The 24,596-nt window shown below is 36.0% G+C and overlaps 1 protein-coding gene across 1 annotated transcript in view; it reads left to right on the top strand.

Annotated features, from left to right (window-relative positions):
• GBE1 (1,4-alpha-glucan branching enzyme 1) overlaps positions 1-24,596 on the top strand; it is a 281,717-nt gene that overhangs the window by 60,399 nt on the left and 196,722 nt on the right. The window contains 3 exon segments of the mRNA XM_047722078.1: positions 1,597-1,612; positions 1,614-1,714; positions 1,716-1,765. Coding sequence (XP_047578034.1) covers positions 1,597-1,612; positions 1,614-1,714; positions 1,716-1,765 — 167 coding nt within the window.

Here is a 24,596-nt window from a genome sequence, read left to right as displayed (position 1 = left end):
TGAGTTCATATTTTTATGATTTTTATTATTTAGGGGTGCCCAGGTGGCTCAGTTGGTTACTCTGCCTTAGGCTCGGGTCATGATCTCAGAGTCCTGGGATCAAGCCCCACATCAGTCTCCCTGTTCTGCTGGGAGCCTGCTGTCTCCCTCTCCCACTCCCCCTGCTTGTGTTCCCTCTCTCGCTGTGTCTCTCCTCTGTCAATAAATAATAAAATCTTTTTTTTTTTTTAAAGATTTATTTATTTATTTGACAGAGAGAGCATGCATGAGTAGGGGGTAATGGGCAGAGTGAAAGGGAGAAGCAGATTCCCCCTGAGCAGGGAGCTTGCCCCGGGGGACTTGATCCTAGGACTCTGGGATCATGACTTGAGCCTGAGGTAGACGCTTAACGCCACTGAGTCACCCAGGCACCCCCTATTGAGTTCATTTTTAAAGTAAGTTGAAAATAAATGTGAAATATTTGTAAGAATTTCCAAATCTTTGGAAAGATTTGTTTTCTGTTTGGGCTTAGTGGAATGTTCTTCATTAGTCAGCTTCTCAAGTTTTGGATATTCCTTATATATCCCCTACTTGGATTCATGTCATCTTTCTGGGACTATTTATGCTCACCCCTAAGGATCTGAGGAAGTGCAAGGAAGCATATATAGCATTGCTCAGTTTCATCGTTCTGGAACCTTGACTTTGACAGAAAGCCCCTACCACCTGCCTCACTTCAGTTTTACCTGTTTTGTCCTTGCTTCTCTCCCTATGTCTGTTGGTATTAATGACATTAGTAGCACTTTATTTTATTTTATTTTATTTTATTTATTTTATTTTATTGATTGGCTGTATGGACCCCAGATCTGGGTGAGGCTGAGAAACAGCCATGTGTTATTCTTAGTCCTCCTTGGGAAGGAATCTTTAGTTTCTTCTCGTGGCCCCTAGCTTTTATAGTTTGACATGACGTAGCACATTTTTTTTCCATGCGTAGTTGCTATGCTAAAGGGAAGAACTAGGCAAACTACAGCCCATAGGCCACATTTGGCCAGTAACTGTTTTGTAAATGACATGTTATTGGCATTAACCATACCCATTCATTTACATGTTGTCTGCAGCAGTTTTCATGCTTTTGAGAAATAGCTGAGTAGTTGTGAAACAGACCAATTTACCATCTACCTTTTAAAAGGAAAAGTGTGCCAAACCCTGTTGTAAGGTAATTTTATTTATCTTACTGGCTTTTGACTATTTTTCTTTTACTTTCTTAGGGGTTGGAAGAGAAACACGTAGGGATGCTCCTTCATCATACTATTTGACATAGAAATTGCTATAATGCTGATTTTTAAAATTTCATGGAATATAGAACAATCGTATTTTCTCTCTTACACCAAATTTATGAATTACCAAAAAAAATATTAGATTGGTTCAGTTTGAGATAGGAATTATTTTGTCCTGTGAGGTAACTGCTACCTTATATGTGAAATTATTCACATTATTCCTCTTAAATATCTTTTTTCTTTTCTTTTTCGGAATAAGAGTAAATAAAGCATTGACTTAATACAGTAGCTTTCCTGGAAGACGATTTATTTTCTAACTTCCTTCTTTTGCACTTTTTTAAAGGTATAAACGGTTTAACCGAGACCTTGAACAACATTGGAGAGAACGAAGGTGGTATTGATAAATTCTCCAGAGGTTATGAATCCTTCGGTGTCCACAGATGTGCCGATGGTGGTTATACGCAAAGAATGGGCCCCAGGAGCAGAAGGAGTTTTTCTTACTGGAGACTTCAGTAAGTGTTTGAAAGATTTAAAGTTAGGTGTACTATTTCATTTATTTACTTAAAACATAGATTTGTTATGCTTCATATATTTATATGAAATTAATGATTACAAATATCTGACTTTTCAGATAGAGCCATAGGATTTGTTGTCTTTACCTTCACGTGGTACGGGTGTTCCTGCTGTAATGCAATACAGATGTTCCTGAAAAACTTTTATGTTCTGTAAAATACTGACCAGAAGTAACAGAGTTTATGAGAAAACTAGTGCTAGGCAGACTGCTCCAAATTTATTCAACGTTTTTAGCAAGCCCTGACAAAATCAATAGCAACCTGGGTAAAATATTGGTTTAAGTTAAATCTCCACTAGCATTTGCACCTGGTTGGCTGGCATTGTAGTTCTTGGATCCTCCAGAGCCCAATATCCTTTTTTGAGACCTCAGCGAAAGTAGACATCTAATCTAGAGGATTAAGTTCTTCATGACTCAATTCTTTTGTGTTCTTTTCCTTTTTTATAATACAATCTCAGTTTTTTTTTTAAACAAATATCTTCTTAGCCTTGTTATTTGCACTATTAATTTCATTAGGCAATTAACCCTATGGACAAGCGTAGTAGGTCTAGACATCAGGCTTCTAACTTACTACGGTCTAGTGAGGTAGGACCTGCATGTAAATGACTATAATATATTTGGTCACTTGTAGTCTAGTGGTAGTAAATAAATTACTGTAATAGTGACAGGGAGGAATGCTCAGTTTTGGATGCAGAATAATGAAAACTAGGCCTTGGCAAAATGTTCATAATACAAGGAAATACCAGAATGATAATCATCCTTTAGTGCCGTGAGAGTACTGTAGTATTTAAAATTGATTTTAATCAGATTCAAAAAGTCTACATGCTGTATTATTCCATTTGTAGGTCATTCTAGAATTGGCAAAGCTATAGGGGCAGAAGACAGAGTTGTCAGGATTTGGAGGTAGGAGTTAAGTTGTGAATTGATTACAGAGGAGCGTGAAGGATCTTCTTGGGGTGATGGAATATTTCATGTCCTAATTGTGCTTGGTTGTTACATGACTGCATACATTTGTCAAAATTTATAGACCTATACTCGTAAAAGATTGCATTTTATTTTATTTTATTTATTTTTTTTTTTTAAAGATTTTATTTATTATTTGACAGAGAGAAATCACAAGTAGGCAGAGAGGCAGGTAGAGAGAGAGGAGGAAGCAGGCTCCCTGCCAAGCAGAAAGCCCGATGCGGGGCTTGAACCCAGGACCTGGGATCATGACCTGAGCCGAAGGCAGTGGCTTAACCCACTGAGCCACCCAGGCGCCCCAAAGATTGCATTTTATTGCATGTAAATTATACGTTAAGGAAGCTGACTTTAAAAGTTTTGATTTTATACAGGTTGTCTAAAGCAGTACTGTCTAATAGAAATATAATGTAAGCCACTTATGTAACTCAGAACTTTTAGTGGCTATATTAAAAAAAGTAAAAGGACAGTTGAATGAATTTTCATAATGAAAAATTTTATGTAACCCAGTATATCAGAATATTTTAATATTTACATAATCAATATAAAATTCATTGAGTATTTTTGTTCTTTTGTATTCTTTTAACTCTGATATTTTTTCATTGGAAATACTTGATCTATATTTAGATTTAGTAAATTTTTAGTTTAAGAATACAAACCCAAGTTTTTTCAAACATAATTAAAAGTTCTAGTAACTGAGTTGAATACATTAAAATTTAAATTTAGTAAAGTAATTTAAATAAAATTTAAAATTCAATTTCTCAGTTGTACTAACCTTATTTCAAGTGCTCAAAGGCCACAGGTGTCTACTGGCTCCTTTATTGGAAAACATAGGTCTAAGGACTTGTAGTCCTCCAAATTGGACAGGACCTGTTTTTCTTGAGAGGAAAGTTTTGAGAAAGACTATGTGATCTGCTGACTCAGATTAGTTTTGGTTACCTGATGATAATTATGAAATTAAACAAAATTATGGGGATAAGAGACTTCTTACTTAAATTATTATTAAAATAGTCATTAGTAATTTTTTCTTATACACAAACCTTAATATTCTGCATCTTCTCTATACAACTGCCTTGACTAGTAGTTTTTTGTTAAAAGAACATTTAGACATTCCACCTATCGCTAAGGCCCTTTTGGCATTCTATTTTATTACTTCTTTTACAGCCATTGTAAGATTGAGAAGTATTGATTCAGAATGTGCAAGTTAATTTTTACATAGAGGTAGAAAACTACTGTAAGAACCTCAGTTAAAATTTGGTACTGTCATTAGGTACCCCTTCCAACATATTTATGATTAAACGCAATAAATAGGTTTAGAAATATAAAAATATGGGAAAGGAACTATATGAAAATTAGATTTAGGAACTGTCATAAGGTCTAATACTGATTTATTGGAAATTGTGCCTCGTAATATAGTTGGGCTGTATGTCCATTTGGAGAACTACATTTAAAATTTATTAGGATTTAATGCTTATTATGGAAAGTATGATAATTAGAAATTTTTTTGTAAACAGAAAACTAAACATTTTCTACTACCTATTTTAATGTAAAAAATGTCCTCTGTTAACTTTTTTTATTCCAATTCAAGTTTGGTTTTAAAAACGCTACCTTTGGGTACCTGGGTGGCTCAGTGGTTAAGCCACTGCCTTCGGCTCAGGTCGTGATCTCAGGGTCCTGCTCAGCAGGGAGCCTGCTTCCCTCTCTCTCTCCCTCTGCCTACCTCTCTGCCTACTTGTGATCTTTCTCTTTCAAATAAATAAATAAAATCTTAAAAAAAAAACAAAAACAAAAACGCTACCCTTTGTGAAGGTGTATAACAGAATTTAAAATCTCTGTATATACTTGGGATAGCATTTGGTGAATTATTTTCATCAACCAATATTTGTTTAGTGTCCAAGAACATGAAGAACATCAGATTTAATCAATAAGCCCTTACTTTTACTGGAGAGATGGAAAAAAACTAAGATAAAACTAAGAAATTGTGATAGAAAATAGAAACAGGCAGTATGCTGGGAAAATTTAAATGACTGATCTATTTTTTCTTTTTTTTTTTTTTTTAAGATTTTATTTATTTATTTCAGAGAGAGAGAGAGACAGCACAAGCATGAGTGGGGGAGGGCAGAGGCAGAAGCAGACTCCCTGCTTAGGAGAGAACCCCATGCTGGGCTCCATCCCCGGGACCCAAGTTCAAGACCTGAGCCCAAAGAGGGTGCTTAACTGATTGAGCCACTCAGGCATCCCACTAAACTACTTTCTTATCTAGATGAAAGAATAGCTTTTCTGCCTAAAGTTACAGGCTCTCAGGGTCCTCTGTATAATTAGATCTCAACTTTTCCTCACTAAGGAGCTTTCACTTTAAAAAGTTTGAAAATTGAGAGTAGAGCCAAACTTTTGGGTTAATAATGCATTTAAAAGAATATGTCTTTGGAAAAAAATGTACCTGTGAGTAGTGAGCATTAATTTGATATAACTCTGTAGAGCACAGAATTTTGATGATGATGACAACATAGCTGAAAATATACCCTTAAATAACTGAACTAACCATGCCTTTAACACAAGGAATTCTATATTTTGTTTTTCCCTACTTACATTTTCTTTTCTTTACTTTTTAAAGAAGAGTTGAGCAAGAATAAAGTCACTTTTCTTTGTTGAACTTTTTCTCAGGGTCAAAATAGGTTAGTTAATTTTCTTGTTAAGTCTTTTAATGTCTAAATTTGTACTAAACCAAAAGGAAAAGAAAATGGCTATTTATTAGCTAAATAATTACATATCTTTTTTCATTACAAAGTGCATATGAAGATTAATTAAAGTGTTCTTGGGAGTTTTGCTGATCATATTAAGATGTTTTTAAAAAACATTTAAAAATATTTAACTGTACTCATGACTATACTTATATTTATCAGCTGACAGGTTGACACAACAATAAACTTAAAAGGCTCTGTGGAATTAAGCTCCAACTATAACATTGATCAGTTTCTTAACATTCTATTCCTGTAACACAGTAAGCTTAACTTTCTGTATATGTACTTGAAATACCACCTTCAGTTAAAACAAAACAAAACAATTGCTTCTTTACTTATTGACAGAGATTTAAAAAGTAGCATAATTTTATTTATATTTTTATCATCAAAGTGTAATATAATTTAAAACATTGCTTTTGTGCCTACCTCTTCTCTCAAACCCTGAAGATAATATAAGACAGATCTTCAGACACCAGCAACAAAACTTCATTTCTGCTAATTGTTAAATTAACTGTTACTAATATTTACATGAAAACGGAAATTTTCTTAATTTAGTTTTTACCTAAACGATTAGACATCTGTGGTATTTTTTCAGAAGAATTTAAAATGAAAGAAAATCTAAACTTTATTTCTGTATTATGAAAAATTATACCTGTAATAAAAACACTTTAGCATACTGTCATATTTGTCTCTTAATCATTTTAAAGATTTTATTTATTTATTTGACATAGATCACAAGTAGGCAGAGAGGCAGGCAGAGTGAGAGAAGAGGAAACAGGCTCCCTGCTGAGCAGAGAGCCCAATATGGGGCTCGATTCCAGGACCCCGAGATCATGACCTGAGCCAAAGGCAAAGGCTTAACGTGCTGAGCCACCGAGGCGCCCCATCTCCTAATCATTTTAGAAATGGACTGCATTCTATATTCTTTCTCTGGGCTTATTCATAATATTGCTGGTAAATATTTGTTCTATTTTATTTTTTTGCCGACCAACTTGAAGATATTTTAGGTACAACTACTCAGAGTAGTCAAATACAAATAATCCTTAAGAAAGAAATTGGCATGGATTGGTGTGTAAAAAAAAAAAGTTTGAAATCTTAGTTGAGCTGTCGAAATACAGTTCTTCCTTCAGCTCAGTGGGGATAAAGTGATGGTATTTGTCTTACTTGCCTAAGCTAGGTTGCTGTAGATACTAAAGATTGCAGATTTGAAAACATTTTATACCTTATTCAGTGCTAAAGAAATGTTAATTGACAGGATTGAAAAAATTCACTCATTTGTATTTTTTTCCTTATTAAAGAAATTACTAGTAATTTCAAAAGGCAGTTGACCCTTGTACAAGTTCAATGATTTAGTCTCTGTTGTCCAAACCAAAGTGGATCTAGCTTTTGCCATTCACATTTTTAAAACTTGGAAAGCAGCTTCACTTTAAATATATTACACATATTTTCTTTATTTGAGAGAAAATGAAACAATCATTTCTTTTCCTTTCAGTCATTTTTAAAAAACTAGCTTTTTAAGCAGCTAGTAGCTGCTGTAACAACCCAGGAGAACACTGGAGGTATAATTAATGACATTCATCAGGACTGGAATCTTACCACCCAAAAAGTATTTCTGGGCAAGCCAGAACTACTTAAAGGTTCGAGATGAATTTCTAAAACTTTGAATCATCTTCAGTAGAGCAAAGATTCATTCTTTACAAAATTAAATGTGATTTAAGATATCTTGGAGTTTTGGAACTAAACCATGTTTATTGCAGGTTGCTAAATAATTGAAGAAAACTGGGTGCTTTCCAGTAGCTAGATGATAATAAGTTGAGAAAAAGGCAGTAAACTACATATGTCAATATAAAATAATTGGGTTCTATTCGCTATAACTGAAAACATTTCATTTAAAATTACTAAGTCTGGGAGCTAGGCACTTTTCAAATAACCTAAATGTCTATCAATGATGGACTAAAAAAAAAAAAAAGAAAAAGAAAAAGAAAAAATAACACCCTGATTTTTATGCCTATAGAAAAAAGGAACCACAGATATTTTTGCAGAGTAGGAAAGATTTCTTTCCTACTTCCTTTAAAAGGAGAATTTTACCTGCTTCCTGGACAAAATTAGTCTATAATTTTATTTTCAGTTAACAATTGCCCAGAAGTTTACATCATCATAAAAGCTTTGTATTTCTTAATTCCACATGCCCTGAAACAGTGCTGCTGAAAGTGTGCTCTGTGGATCTGTGTGGTTCCATGCACTGTCATTTTGCCAGTGATGTATTGGCAAAAATTGGGATTGTAAGCATTTAGAAACTTGAATAGCAGTTCGACAGAGTAGGGTTTTTTCTGGTGAATCTAATGATAATATAAAAATTGGGGCTTAAATTTTGAAAGCCTTTTTTTTTTTCTTTTGGTTTTCTAATAATTCATTTTATTACATTTTATGTAAGATTTGGTCTATAATAGATTGGAAAAAAAATTTTTTTTAAAAAGGTAACTGATCCATCAGCACAGATAGTTGGAGAAACACTGATCTGAAAATTAGGGATTATTTGTTGGTTTAGAAGTCTTTTATGGTTGGAAGGTATATAGTTCTGATGTCAACTTCCTTTGTATTCTCTTTCTTCCGATAAATCTGTCACAGCTGTGTTGGCTTTCACTGTGGTATGGCATGTTACAAAAAACTCTAACATAATGGTTTGCAACAGCAAAGGCTACAATTATCAGCTGTCCCTCAGTCCTAAGGGTCAAATTCTTCCCAGGATCAAGGGTGATGGAGCAGCCCCTGTGTGGGACACGCTGATCTCCTGACAGAGAGAAAGAGTAATGTAGGAAGCCTCTCACAGCTTTTGAAAGCTTCAGCTTAGAAGTGACAAATGTGATTTGTACTTCCATTTCATTAACTAAGTAATTTGGCCAAGCCTTATGTCAATAGGGCATGGAAGCAGAATCTTCTTTAATGGAAGATTCTGAAGATTATGAAAATTTGGGAATCATAGTATAAATGATCCCCATGGCTAAAAATGCATACTCATAATATAAGGTGTAAACTTTCCAGATTCTTTGATATTCTAGATTGTGTGTGTGTGTTTGTGTGTGTGTATAATCAGAGGGGAGTTGGTTAGGTAGGTAGTACAGTAGAGCTCTCTACTTTGATTGTTGAGGGTTTTTTGTTTGTTTGTTTTTTTTCCTGGAATCTCTTCTCACCTCTGCATTCAAGTGGAACTTCAAGGAGTTTTTTTGTGAGTTAGACACTTTGAACTTTACGTGGTCCTCTGTGAATGCATTTTTGTTATGTGGGTTCTCATAAGTTTGGCTCTTTGGAGATTGGGATGTTTCTAAAAAGCAACTTTCTGGGATGGTCTGAGGACTCTTGTTTATTTTAGCAAGGAGGTGGCAACTACAAGGTAGAGGTAGAAGGCCTTAGGACTATTAACCAAACCAACACTGATACTGAGAAATGGCCTCTTTGATGTACGTAAACTTAAAATAACTAATCAGTCTAGGCATTTTGTAGAAAGTTTTCACGACTTTCCTCTAACTTTCCCACCTGATGTTGCTGCTCTCACCCCTTTTATCTGTTTTTACTGATAGATTATTTGTTTTCAGTGGAGTGGAGGTACAGTGGAGGTTTATTTAGCTGATGTCTACTCACCAAACACGGTGAATTTACTTCTGCTTGACAGGCTCACTGTAAATGATACTGACAGCTTTCCACAGGATACTGAGTACACATGGGTAGTAGGCTGTAGTCTACCACATGGACGCAGTTTGGCTCCTGCCAGTTACATTCAATGCTTATTAGTGAGCGGGTTTCCTACCCCTTCAAATCCTGTGAATGCCAATTCTTCTCACTATAATTCTGCAATATAACATTCTATAAAGTGATGAACCCTAAGTGTGACAGCAAAGAAAATTATTAAGTATTGGGAAAATCTCAGTAAGGACAAGTTGGAAAAAAAATGATTTTGAATTAAGTATGCGCAAGTGAACTGTGAGAAAATGATATAAATCTAACAATTTCACATGCAGATTACTTTGTGTACACCTCTCCGCTTTTGTTCCGTTATCACTCAAAGGGAATTGGAAATATAAATGTTGCATTGTAGGTGTGGGTTCGTATAAGAAAGATATGATAAAATCCTAATCAGAAGACCTAAGGAGAAATGGCTTTAATCTTATAACAGAATAGGGGTGAATATTTGTATTTGTATTTTAAGTAAAAACAAAATTTTTTACTGTTTTTGAGTGTGTATGTGTGTGTATACATATGCCAATACATATTTTATCATTCTCTGCTTTAACCAATATTTTCAATATATGTAGCAACTCTGCCCCAATTGTGCTGGATCAGAGAGATTTGTTATAATGTGTAATGGGATTATTTTATAGGGAAACATCCTTACCTCCTAGGATTTTAGGAAATTGCTGTTAGAAACCTTAATGCTAGAAGGTAGATTTTGAACTGTGTGACATAAATGATAATTTTCTAGTCTCGTGTTGCTTTTTCATAAATATCCTGTTAAAAATTAATGCTGTTTAGATACTACAGTACTTTTCATTAGGTCTCAGTTTTTTATTCACAGTTACTTATTTTCTGTCATTATCTTTTTAACATTTTTAAAAGAGCTATAATTCACATATCATAAAGTTTACCATTTCAAAGTAGACACTTCAGTGGTTTTTAGTATACTTACTGTGGTGTACCACTGTTATCACTGTCTGATTCCAGAATATTTCCATCATTCTAAACAGAAACATCCAACTGGTAGCATTGGTCCCAAATGTCTTCTCCCTCCATTCTCTGGCTACCTTTAATCTATTTTCTGTCTCTGTGGATTTTCCTATAAATGGAGTCATACAATATATGACTCATCTTTCCAGTTTCTTTCACTTATCATATGTTTTCAGGGTTCATTTAGGGTGTGGCATGGAACAGTCCTTTATTCCTTTTTTTTTTTTTTTTTGTGGCTGAATAATTACTGTATCGACACACTACATTTTGTTTATCCATTCTTCAGTGGCAGGACATTTGGGTTGTTTCTACTTTTTGGCTATGATGAATAATGCTTTTTTGAATATTTGTGTACAAGATTTTATATGAACAGGCACTTTCAGTTCTCCTGGGTCACCTTAGTTATTGATGTTCTTACCATTATTTGCCCTAAGATCTTTTCACCCACCCTGCTCTGCGCTGCACCTCATTTCCCCAGCTCCCTTAGCCTCTACCACCATTGAGCTGGCTTAGTGGGAGGTCCTAATGAATTATCTAAGGGAGGGAGGAGGGAGAAGCCAGGGAATTTTCCCCTAATCCGTTTCCTACCCCTATGTCTAAAGTGAGACTACCCATTTCTCATGCAGCAGTCCTGTCTTGTAGTTCTTGTGTTGCTTTTCTCTCTCTCAGCTCAGCTCCTGCCAGGTAGGCTTGCCTTCTTGCCAACTTCTTTTGGGTGGCCCTGGCTTCTGAGTTCCAGTAATCCTGCTTCTCCCTTAGGGGTATTGCCAGGTTCCTGTTGTTGCTCATCTTTATTTGAATTCTCAGTTCTTCTCCTACCCTACCGGTGTAACCAGTTTCCTGTCTTAAGGCTCTTTCTCGGGAATAGGTAGCTTGATTTCCACTCTGGCCTCTCATGGCTGGAGAGTAGTATTTCCCTTTCATTAAGCATACTGAGTTATGGACATATACAGGATATCTTTCAGATTCTATTTTAGATATTTTAAAGCACCTCTGGAATGGTTCAGCCCAGTGGCCCTACCTCTGTTAAGGTATTTTCAATAATTTTTTTTAGAAGTTAAATTTACTAACTTTGTGAATGTTTAAGTCTTTTTTTGTGCTAAAGAGATACACATTATAGAATTTCAGTTATTTTTTTAAAGATTTTATTTATTTATTTGAGAGAGAGAGCACACAAGCAGCAGGAGGGGCTGAGGGAGAAGCAGACTTCCTGCTAAGCAGGGAGCCTGATGTGGGGCTTGATCCCAGAACCCTGGGATCATGACTTGAGGCAAAGGCATATGCTTAACTGACTGAGCCCCCAGGAACCTCAGAATTTCAGTTATTTTATTCAAAGTTCTGGAAAACTCAGCAGTGGGAGATATTATTATACTCTTCCTTTATATTATAGAAAATTAGTTATGCTTTACTTTAAACAGGATTTTGATGTTTCCTCTATTAAGAATGGTTTCATCTTCATCATGCTTTGTTAAGTCTAAAACAACTTTTCCACATGTCACTTGAAGCAGACTAACCCGGTGTTGGTAAAGTGAAGATTTCAGGGTAAATAACAAATCTTCTGAATCACAGTCTTAGGGTAGAGTTTAATGTTTATGATGTATTGCCCTCCTTTTTGAGGATTTGTATCATTGATATGCTAGTGGATGTTTTTAACCCACAGGCTATTCTAGTTTGCTTTCTTTTTTCTTGCTATCTCAGTTGACTGGTAAATGTGCTTGGCTCTAATGAACAAGGCTGTCATCTCTAGGCAAATTGTTCACACACTTGCTTCTGATGAAGAGTTTTGGTTGAGAGTCACAAGATTTTATCCTCTATATTAGTTGGGGGCCGTAGCACACAGTTGGTATGCTCAGGGGTTTCACTGGAGAGAGTTTAATAAAGGGCTTTTTACTGAAGGCTGATGAGGATTAAGGGAACAACTAGAATTGGAAGCTGTTGCCTCTTAGGGTGTAAGTATGAGAAAGCAGGGAATGGTTACTGGAACATAGTTAGAGCTGGAGTCATGAAAGAGGAGTCTGATTACAGGATCTGTGGCCAGAGCGAAAGGCAGCCACTGACAGAAGGAAGCAGGTATGGAGTAGGTGTTAAATATCTTCATTTCTCTTATGCCAACATCCCCCATTGGCCAGTCCCAACTTGGCACTGGAGTGCAAGGGAGACCTGGAATTGCCGTCTACTGATGCCAGCCTCCAGGGCCTGGAGCAGGACTGAGGAATTCAGAAGGATCTTAAGGAGGATCTTAAGGATTCCTAGGATGGAGAAATGGAGAATAACCAGGATAGCTACCCGGATTTCGCTTAACATGACTTAGAGGGAACTCAAATCACTGGAGGAGGCACTTCTGCCTTTATTTTCTTCTAAGTGATTAGGACTTCTTTAGATAACTACATCAGTGCATTATGTACCTTTTCATTCAAAGAAAAAGAAAGCACTCTTGGTGCATTGGTTTCTTTCCCCCTTTCCTTCCTGCCTTGCTTGCACCTACCCTGTCACCCCTTTTTTCCCTTTCTCCACTCCCAACCTCCCTTCCTCTTTTCATTCTTACCCCCAACCCCTCCCTTCCTTCTTTTCCTTGGATGTATCTTTAATCTTAACAATCCTGAACAATATTAAGAAGCAGAAGAGTTTCAGGTTTTCAAAAGGGCCTGGGTTCTTAGGGGGAAGGAGATGGAACTTTATTTCTTAATCTACTTAAAACAAGCAATTAACTTTGTAGCAATTTATCAAAGGCTTCTAAAATAGCATAAACCAATGTATACACAATTACCAGTACATCTAAAATCAGAGCAAGTAATATCCAAGTTTTTCTTTTCTCTTTTTCCCCCTGAAATTATAGAATATAAAGTCAGGCGCTTACTCTGTTAAAGTTGTAGTGTCTCTCAAATAAAATTCCAGTTCACTAAATATACAGTTGGATGGGTCTATATAGTGATTTTTTTTTTTTTTTAAAGCAGGTTTATTTAAAAAAAGGAGTCCTTGAAGTTAGGATCTGAAATTTAAATTCAAAAATTTCACCTTCATCCCTCCCTACTTTTCCTTTCCCTTGAGCAGCAATATTTACTGGGCACCTTCTGTGTGCCAGACACTGTGCTAAGTAATGGAAATTCACTGATGTAAAAGAGGGGAAATAACCTTTTCATCTAGCAGGGGAAATGGGTGGTCTCCTTTTAACTACCAATAATTGCCTAAGGTCATTTGGTCATAAAATTAAACAGGGATTTTGATATTATTCTAACTATTGTAGGCATCACTATATGACTTTTTGGTCAAAATAAATAAAAGATCAAAGATAACACTTCATAGAGCTATTTTAGGAAATAAAGAATTATGCAAAGATACTTCCCTAAATACTTTCAAAAGTTGAAACAACTCTTAGAATATAATTTAGTAATAATAACTCTTTCAAGATACTGTTTTTTTTAAGGACTTATTTTATTCCTTATCTATTTTGGTGATATTTTGTGTGTTTATTTTTAAACCAAAAGTATGAAAATGAAACTTTTGAGGTATATTTCCAGAGAATCTGTAATTGATTTAAATGATACATGAGACATTTTTTGTCAAACTGAAGTGAGCTAGAAAAAAATCTCTTAGAATAGCTGTATTTAGATTTTAATGAAACTAGGCAGAAAGGAGACTAAAGTGAATTTCCTTTTTAGTCTTTTAAATGAAAAAGTGCATCATTTGTCCTATATATCTTATTCATCATCAGTCATAGCAAAGCATTCATTCCCATGAGGGAGATAATGGATTCAGAGAGCCGAGAGGAATGGAAGATTGTCATTCAATGCAGATGAGTTTTAGTAATATTTTTATCATGAGAAATTGGGTTGCAGAACCTTAAGATTTGGAATTAAGTTGCCATAGATATATTTAATTAAACGTAGATTGCTTTAACCTTTCTTTAAGTTAGAAATAGGTTTAAAATCTTAAATTAAATTTATAGTTAGTTTGTATTTAACTTGTATTCAGGATTTGCCTTTAATAGGGATTCTTTATAAGGTTTAGCCCCAAAAAGGTACATTTTAATTGAACTATTACAGTGAATATATAAAGAAAGTTTCTGAAAGGATGTTATAACTTTGTATATTGGATCAAAGTATGGTTTACTTTTCTGCTGATGGAGAAAGTAACCAAACTTTCAAACCAAACTAAAAAGGGAGACTGAAAGGGGAATCTATGTCCTGAACTCTCCTAACACCTCATCAGCACACCTCCTTAATCAATATAAATTATATTTCCTAGTGTGTTGTTATCACGTGATGGGTTGGTTTCTCATTGATAATACTATTCCATGATTAATACTTTTCTAGAAGTGGAAATACATGAAGAACGAAGTTACCAAAGCAGAAAAGCAAATGAGCGTGTGTGTGTGTGTGTGTGTGTGTGTGTGTGTGTGTATACATAAATACACATTTATACATATCTATATATGTCAGATTCGTGAACTCTGATATTAAAGGATCAGTTTTAGGTTAATTAGAGGAAATTAGAGTCTCCAAGCTCATTCTGTGATCTTATCTTATTGCGCATTCTTAGTCCAAGGCATTAAGAAAATTAAGTTAAATAAAGAAGGTTGTATAGGCAACTACTAACATTGACTGCACCTCCCAGGCCTGGAAATGCATCCCCTAGTTCAGGAGGTTATTTACCTCCTGATTCTGAGCAGACTCTGAGGTTTGGGCTGTGTTGGAGCCATGCCAGTTTCCTGCTTGAGGAAAGCCAGAGGAGTAGAGACAGGGGATGGTGCAACTGGTCTGTCATCAGGCCTGGGGGTCCTATATATTAACTTTTTTCTAAGGGTTACAAAGTCAGAAGAGGGGCTTTGTCTCAGATCTACTTAGACACTTTTTAACTTTATTCTTCTTGGGGAATTAAAACTTTTTTAAATTGCTAGGTCATGCTGACTCACACAAAAGTATCTCAGGTTAATTGTACATATTAAATCAAAATAGATTCCGTCAAAAGGTAAGTCTATTCACTGTAACTTTCATTTCCTTTATAAAGGGAAAGCTTCTATAGAACATAGTCCATATTTGTTCTCCTTTTCCCTCCTCTCCACAGGGTGAGGTAATCACAAACTGCAGTCTCCTATAAATATACCATCATTACCAGAAGGTAATTGCAGCATTATATAGCTGTTAATCTTTTCTCAATGAAGATCGAGATTCATTCACTCTCAGAGGCTTAGTAAGAAAGCATGGCCATGTGATGCATTCAGAAAATGGTAGTTCATTGTTGTGAGCTTCTAGGTTATCCTCATCTAGATTTTATTTTGTTTCACACCTTCATCATCAGCCAGATAAGAAGAGCCTGCTCTGTACAGGGCTATAGAGCAAGCAAGATCAGATGAAAATGTTCTCGTGAGAGCTCCTAGCACAGTGCCTGACATCTTGTACATTCATGATCAATACTTCTTCACTAATTCCATTTTGCCTTTGTCTGGCATTTTCCAGTTTAAAGGGGAATGTGAACATTGTTGTCTAGGTAGTCAAAACACGCCTTTGCTGGATTACTTTTTGAAGCTGTGGACTCCCCAGCGAGGCTCATTGGTGGCGGTATTGTTCCAAATTGAAAGCATAACAATTTTTTTTCTATGGAATAAGTAGATGATACCTGGTAAAATCGACTCTTAAGTTTCTCCAGATTAATTCCTTTCTTATGGAATTTGGATTCATCCCTTTACCACGTTTCAGTATTTTGTTTAGAAGTCATTGGAACAATATTACTAGAGAGTTGAAGATAGAGCCATGGAAAGCTCAATTTAGGGGTCTAAGGATAATGAAGTGGTGAAGGCATGAAAGAAGAAATAGTATGAGGAAAATGAGAAGGGTGTCCTATCATAACACAGAAAGAGAAGAGGGCTTTTTTTTTTTTTTTAAGATTTTATTTATTTATTTGACAGAGAGAGAGAGCACAAGTAGGCAGAGAGGCAGGCAGAGAAAGAGGGGGAAACAGGCTCCCCACTGAGCAGAGAGCCCAATGCGGGGCTCGATCCTAGGACCCTGAGTTCCTGACCTGAGCTGAAGGCAGAGGCCTTAACCCACTGAGCCATCCAGGCGCCCCAAGAGGAGAGGGCTTTTTAAGGAAGAGATGGATGTATACAGTATTATTATTTATCTTCATAATACTGAAAATGTAGTGAGCACTTAACTGTGCAATAAGTGCTTACTATAGACTTGCACGATATCTTCCCAGTTGCCCATTGAGGTAGATACTATTACTGTCCTCACAATCCAGGGGAAAACCCTGAGACTTAGACTCTGGAACTCACAGCTACTAACCTGTGCCAGAGTCAGGATTTCATTCAAGCCATTTTGTCTGCATGCTGTAGCCACTGACCTAGAGAAGGGTTGAGGCCCACAAGCTTTCAGTAAGGTGAGTTCCATTTGCAGCTTTTCTTTGTAGTGGTAGGGAGTTTCTGTAACAGAGTTGTTTCTCTATTTTACAGACGTGGAAATTCAAAAATCAAGAGGTTATATAATCTCCCAAAAGTCACATATCTAGTAAATAGTAACTAAAGGTTTATCTGTAAGTATTCTACATATATTCTGTTAAAGCTCTGTTTACCAATAGCATCCCAATCTTGTGCCTTTGAATTACATATAATTCCTGTGATGTACATCTGATACTCATGTTTATATCTCTAGAAGCTGATTTATACTTTTGGGATATTTTATATCTAAACTTTAAGACATCAGAGTGTGTGTGTGTTTGTGTGTGTGTGTGTGTGTGTGTCTGTGATTATATACATATATAATACAATATATGTAAATAATTAAATGGTTTACATTTTTTACCTTTGAGTTGTGAGACAGAAAAATTCAAAGTGGACTGACTTGAAAGAGAACTCATATATTTAATTTCTTTTCATTTTTTTCAAAGTATTTGAAGAATCAAACTTCGTATCATTAAAATTAGATTTGTTTTGAACCTTGGCTACCACTTTTCAAATCTAAATTTATTTGACTATATCTACCACATATAGTTTCACTGGATTGTTCCTGTTGCATGAATGTCAACTTTCAAGGTGATTTTGAAACTAATCTTGAAGGAAGCTTCCAGAAATTTTGTTTGTTGGATGACACAACCTGATATGAATTGAATATGGTGGGCAAACGGAAGGCAAGGGAACATTAGAGAACATATAACATTTAATATTACATCATACATTTTAAAACATACACAAGCATACACAACACACACACATAACTTTCTGTTTCTACAAATAAAAAATAAATACATTTATAAATATGTGTATATATGTATGAAGTATGTATGAATGTATTGGAGTGTGTGTGTGTGTATGTGTGTGTGTGTATGTGTGAAGTAGGTATTGAAGAACCACATGACTTTTGAATATACTGTCTTAGGGGAAAGAAAGGGTCTTGGGGAGGTGGTCAGTTATTTTGTCAGACTTAATCACACTTAAAGCTATTATAGTGTCTACTATAGGAAAACAGGACAATAGAGAATAACAAATGATTCTCATAGATGAATCTCAGATTTAATCACAGATGATCATAAAAACAGTGGCATTATTTAAAATTATTATTGGGCTATTCTTATGGAATATTTTGGAGGTATTCAGTTAGGATAAGTAGTAATGATAAAAAAGAAAATGAATTAGCAAATTTTTAATACATACCTCAAGATGAATAATATCACTATTATAGTTTAAAATGCATGTTAAATATAACTATAAAATAATGAGTAGTTTTGGTAACTATTTAATGCACACATCAATTTTCTGCTATGTGCCTGTTCCTCTACTAGAGCTGGAGGGATATCTGCTTTATTACTCTTTAGTTGCTTTTTCTGTATCTAGCTCTTATTGTCTACTTGATTGATAGCGCTACACCTGAGATCCAGTTCATTCATTTCTTTGGGAACCTTAATAAGAGGAATTTAGAGAGAATACATGCACATCGAGTTAGAACTGAAGGGATGTACATATGACTCTCATTGGTGTTGAGTGTCCACTAAGTATCAGAGAACTTGAGTCTACATAGTCTCAGGTAGGTCAGCAGTGTCCATAACTGAGAAAATCTCCTTACTGTGTTCAGTAGAGACCAGGGGCAGGTATAGAGAAAGAAGATAGTTCTCTCTCTCCAGAACATCAGATTGAAAGGATTTGTGCAATGAGCAAATGGCCAGTGATCAAGAGAAGATGAAGAGAGCTTGGAGCTTAGTTGACTAACCCTCCAGTGATGGGACAGAGTGTTAATAGGATAAGAAGGCAGAGCCGTGCAGCCTCTGTTAGGAGGTGGTTAAAAGTGATGGAAACATTTTAATGATTTTGTTTAAAATTTTAGAGTTTCTGAATCTGTTCAGTCCAGTATTAAGAAAAACATGCTTATTCACTTTGTTTGACTTTAGATAAATGGCTGTTAAATTAGAAGCCAGAAAACCTGGTAATTGTAAGTGGTTTCAATGTGCTTTATTTTAATGGAATTGCCTTAATGGAAGTCAGATTTATTCTTGAACATGTTAAACCTCCATATAACTTGCCAGTATTTTCCTGAAATTGGCTCTCTGATTTCTGAAATGGGAGTGGGGAAAGATGTGAAAATTGATGGCCTCAAGCTTTTTAAAATCCAAATTGAAACTTGTACTACAAAGAGAGAAGTTTAACCTGAGAGTTTATGCCTATATCAGCATGACACAGAGCAGCAATTGAAGTTTTCTTACACCCCACAGATCTAATAAACACATTGGTTCATTTAAAAGTGATTCAATTTTCTTGGATTTGGGATTTCAGAAAAGAAGGAGCATTGCCTAATGAATTATGTGCTATGTGCATTATAAATGTAGAAATCACACATAGAGGTCTATTTTAGATGCTACTTGTATGTAGATAGGGATAATTAGGCATTTTGTTAATCTATAGATTAACAGCTTTTTGAACATTTTAGAAAATCAGCTTTGAGTGGTGATACTTTTTTTTTTTTAAAGTAAGCTCTATGCCCACCGTTGGGGCTTGAACTCATGGCCCCTAGATCAAGAGTCGCATGCCGTACTGTCTGAGCCAGCCAGGTGTCCCTTGGGTCATAATAATTATATAAATTAGATTAATTATGTATTTGTATATTGTATTACATGTAATATATATACACACACTTCTAAAACTTAGAGTTTTGTAACTTTTTCCCTTTATGTATATATTACATATAATTAATACATTATTAATACTACCACTCATAAGAAGGTATTCTTCTGAAATGTTTATATATTATATAAATTACACATAATAGCTTTAGAATTTAGTACATAAAAGAGAAAATCAAGATCTCTCTTAAAATACAAGTAAATACAGTCATGTTATTAATTAAATTTAATTAATTAAATTTAATTAAATTTAATATAATTTTGCTTTTAAGTTAAGTCTACATAATTTAGTTACTGATACATATTAATTGAAAAGATTAATGAAAAAGAATTATCTAGATTTTTGTGCTTCTTAATCATTTATATTACTAAATATAGAGATAATATTTTATAATCTTAGTATATAATGAAATCTTATTAAAGAGATACTGTTTATTATGTACACTTGCAAAACTAAGAAGAAGTGATTTTTTTTTTTGTTCTGTTCTTTACTGAATTTCCAGTTGCCCAGTTATCTTATGAAATCAGTTTGGTATAAAAAGTTGAAATTTATTCTTTCATTAAAAAGTTGTTGAGGGGGCGCCTGGGTGGCTCAGTGGGTTAAGCCGCTGCCTTCAGCTCAGGTCATGATCTCGGGGTCCTGGGATCGAGTCCCACATCGGGCTCTCTGCTCGGCAGGAAGCCTGCTTCCCTACCTCTCTCTCTCTCTCTCTCTGCCTGCCTCTCGTCTACTTGTGATCTCTCTCTGTCAAATAAATAAATAAAATCTTAAAAAAAAAAAAAAAGTTGTTGAGTACTTATTATGTGGGCGGTACTATACTAGGTGTTGCCATACAAAGATAGATGAAACTTGATCGTGACCTTTAGAAAGCTTAGAGTAATAAAACAAATCAACACAGACATATGTAATATGTGCTGTAATAGATATAGATTTAGGCTACTTGTGAGATGTTCAGAGGGGTAATGTTCACTCTTACGTGGTGCACAAGTCAGCTGTGGCCATAGTAACGCTGTGTAACACACTATCCCAAACTTCATATGTAACAATAGTAGCATTTATTTCTCACTCATGTATTTATGCATTTGCTGGGGTGGGGGGGCTCTGGTTTGTAGAGGTCTAGATATACTTAGGGAAAATGATGAGGTAGAAATCAAGATTTTGATTTCCCTCTGCTGATGAGTGATAGGGCAATTGTTGCAAAACATTATCAAAACTCATTGTCTAAAAGGTGCAAAGAAAAATAAAGTACAAAGATTGCTATAGCAGCAATTCCATGTTCCAGACTCCATGATGCCAATTATTCCAGACTGAGTGAGACCGCTAGATCCATGATGCCTCTGACATGACTTGGTTTCTTTAATGTCTGCTCCAACCTCTTCAAACCCTGTCTTCCTGAAAGTTTTTTTCTTCTTGAACCTTCTACCACACTTGCCCTGTAAATCTGCATCAAATTGTCCAATATCTCTGCTTCTGTACAGCTTCTAGGCCCCATGAGGAAAAAACACACAGCCATATGTACTGCTGCTTCTGTGGGCTCGTGGCTGTAAACACTCCACAGAAACCATTTACACACCTCCCAGCCTGGTCTTCCTTACATCCTCCATAGGAGCTATTTAGTTTCACCGCCTCTTCTGAATCCCTCATTTCACTGCCTCTTCATTCTCCCTTAGCGTAAGACTTGTTTACTTTTCAGAGAAAGTAGAAGCCAGCAGAAAGGAAAATTTCCACTTCCAAACCATTTCCCTAAAGAGATCATTCATCCTGCCCACATGCTTTTAATAGGTAGTAAAGAAATTGATGTCATGAATCCGTACATTGAATCCCTCTTTCTTTTCTTCTTTAGTGTGGTAGATCTGTTTACCTCTTTTTCTCCCATTAGCTTCTCCCTCTCCTGCTTCCTTTCTCTTGGCATACAAAGTTTTTCATATCTTTCCTTCCTTAAATATAGTGGAAAACTAAAGACAATCCCTTCCTTAATTCTTGATCAGATTTCTAGAATGATATTGTAGATCATTAGTTACCACACCTGTGTTTGCACAACAAAAAATTAGGGAGCTTAATAAAAGTGCAGTCCCATTACTGGATCTGACTCAAAGATGTGGGATGGGGTCTGTTGATTTCTAACTCTTAAAAGAAACCTTGTTGGTTAAGTATCCGACTCTTCATTTCTGCTCGGGTCATGGTATTGGAATTATGGGATCAAGGTGCATGTCTGTCTGTGGCCTGGATGTGGAGCCTCTTGGGATTCTCTGTCCTCCTTCTGCCCCTCCCCACCTCCATGCTCAGTGGCTTGCTCTCTCTCTCTTTTCTCTTCCTCTCATAAATAAATAAGTAAATAAGTAAGTAAGTAAGTAAATAATAAATGTGTTTTAAAAGCAGCCATGTTGGGGAACTCTGGTCATAAATGGATATGCACTGGCATGAATAAGATTACAAAACTGTAAGTTAAGAGAGTATGTATATACACATACCTTATATATAATTCATATTGTGGAAACACATATGCATGTGCATATAAATACATGTATAGTAAAAAAAAACACTTTATACTAAGGTATTAAGGGAGAGGGAGTTAGGTTTATGAGTGCTTTCTTTAATTATATTTTTTTGCCTTTTATTCTACACAGAATACACATTTCTTTTCTAGTAAGAAAAAAGTAGAGAAATAATAGTACCCTCATGCGCATGTGTTCCTCCATTAAGCCTCCCATTCCCTCAAATTAGGCATCTTTTCTGTAGTACTTAACTGCAGTCATAGATTGTGTTGACCATTTCTAGTCCTTTTGAATTCTCTTTTCTCTTACTTCCATTTTCTCTGTCCTGTTTCAGTAACCACCCGTGCAAGAAATTATCACTGTCACCTCTAATAACCAAACACTGGTTCTTACCGATTTTAATGTTGAAATAGCTTTCAAATGCATTCTTTTCCTTCCCTCTCTGTACTGTTGTGATGTAAGAGAACCAAGTAAGGTGGGTCTCACTGACCCCCAAGCAGGAGTGACCAGGGGTTTCAAAAGTCACTGAGAGCTCCTGTAAGTTGAAGTCTGAAAAAAAAACAATTGGGATTGGAAAGCTGGAGGTCTTCACTGATGAACTTTGCCAGAGTATTTCAGGAACATTTTAGGGGGATGAAGAAGTAGAGGAAGTAGAGATAATAGCCAAAAAATTGGGCTGTCAATGATAGGAGAAAGAGAGTGACTTGCACCAAAAGGGAGGGTTTTCTTCATTGTCGTTGATGTTACTTGAGAATTAGCAAGTATATCAATTCGTTGGATTTGATTGCTGAGTAACAAGTCTATAGAAAGAGAATGTTTGAAAACCTCAGAACATGAACAAATAATTAAAAACTGACAAAACAGAATAGTGGAATCAAGAAGTTAGCCTTGAACAAGAGAGAGAGGGAAAAAAAAAACCCTCTTCTACAGACTAAAGGGAAGGAGGTAAAGATGGCTGCTGGTATCAGTTTGTAGGTTTAAAAGCAGAAAACTGAGGTAGTTCTTGCCTGGTGGCTCTAGTTTTCTCTGTGAACTTGAAAACAAAGCTTTCTGCTCTAAGAAAGGGCATATATGTGTTTATCTCTCTGTGTATGCACAGACGCTACTCAGTAGAAGGGTTCATTTTTTGTTGTTCTCTCTCTTTTCCCCTCTCTCGTTTTCTCTCTCTCAGTCTCGTTCTCCTTCCCTCCCTCTGCCTCTCTTTCTCTCTGTCTTGCTGTCACTGTCTTTTACTTTTGTGGTTGTCATCCATATGGCTATACACCAAGGGTGATGACGGGATTATTGTTGACAGTTAAGGTTGAGTGTCTAGGGAGCATCCTGAATCCCATGCTCTATCAGTTGCTTGGCTGGGAATGGTGACTTGGTTAGACACTGTGGTCCAGAGTGCCATGCATTTAACAGACTAATGCAGCTCTTTCTCTAGTGTAAATGCCACAGACCTACCTAACGGTTTCAAGGCATGCAAACATTTACAGTAAGCCTTTTATTAATGAAAAAATCCACATGCAGAATTTATTTCCTAAAACATAAGATTCCAGAAGAATAGCCTTTATTCGTAGTGCAGACATAAATCTAGTTAAGAGCCCAATATGTGTTAAGTACATTTCTTTTTTTTTTTTTTAAAGATTTTATTTATTTATTTGTCATAGAGAGAGAAGCGAGAGTGAGCACAGGCAGACAGAGTGTCAGGCAGAGGCAGAGGGAGAAGCAGGCTCCCTGCCAAGCAAGGAGCCCGATGTGGGACTCGATCCCAGGATGCCGGGATCATGACCTGAGCCGAAGGCAGCTGCTTAACCAACTGAGCCACCCAGGCGTCCCTTGTACATTTCTAATGTAGAGAGATGCTGGATTGGATCCATGTTGTGCAGGAGAAGGCTGTGTATAGACAGAAGCAGGAGTCAAACCATCATGGATTCAAATCCTGGCTCTGTCACTTAATAGCTGCGGAACTTTGGCTTTATTGTTCTCCCTCTTTGAGCTTGTTTCCTCATCCATCAAATGAAATCTGTATTACTTTGTAGGACTTTTGAGATAATTGAGTTAGATATTGAATGTCAAGCTCTGAGGACAATCCATAACTACTGTTGCTGCCATCAGTGTCACCAAGTCATCCTATCTTTTGTTAATGTAATGACTTTTATTATTTCTTCTATCACAATAAAACTCTTCATTCCTGTATCATATGAGACAGCCTCTGCTTAAACCATTTTTTTAAGAGAGTGGGTTTTGTGATAGTTTTATAGATTTCCTTTCTTTATAGGACTCTTCCACAGTCCAGCGTAAGTTCTAGCATCATCAGCAGCAGCTATGTTTATGTTGGTAATCATGCATAAATCTATTGCTAGTCTGGGCTCCAGAAGAAGATATCTTTTTTTTTTTTTTCTTAAAAGCCTGTCTCCCCCATCATCATCATCATCATCATCATCTTCTTTTTTTTTTTTAAGATTTTATTTATTTATTTGACAGAGAGAGATCACAAGTAGGCAGAGAGGCAGGCAGAGAGGGAGGCGGGGAAGCAGGCTCCCTGCTAAGCAGAGAGCCTGATGCGGGGCTCGATCCCAGGACCCTGGGATCATGACCTGAGCTGAAGGCAGAGGCTTTAACCCACTGAGCCACCCAGGCGCCCCTCCCCCCATCTTCTAATACAGTTAAGTTGTTCTACCTTTGCAAAACCTTGAAACATTTAATCATTTTCTCTTCAAAGAAGTCTTAAGATATCCAGCTTGACTCTTTATTCTCCTTATT

Source organism: Lutra lutra, chromosome 1 (genome assembly GCF_902655055.1).
Source record: "Lutra lutra chromosome 1, mLutLut1.2, whole genome shotgun sequence".
Taxonomy (NCBI): domain Eukaryota; kingdom Metazoa; phylum Chordata; class Mammalia; order Carnivora; family Mustelidae; genus Lutra; species Lutra lutra.
Note: the sequence above shows the minus strand (reverse complement) of the source record. Positions and strands in the feature narration are given on the sequence as shown.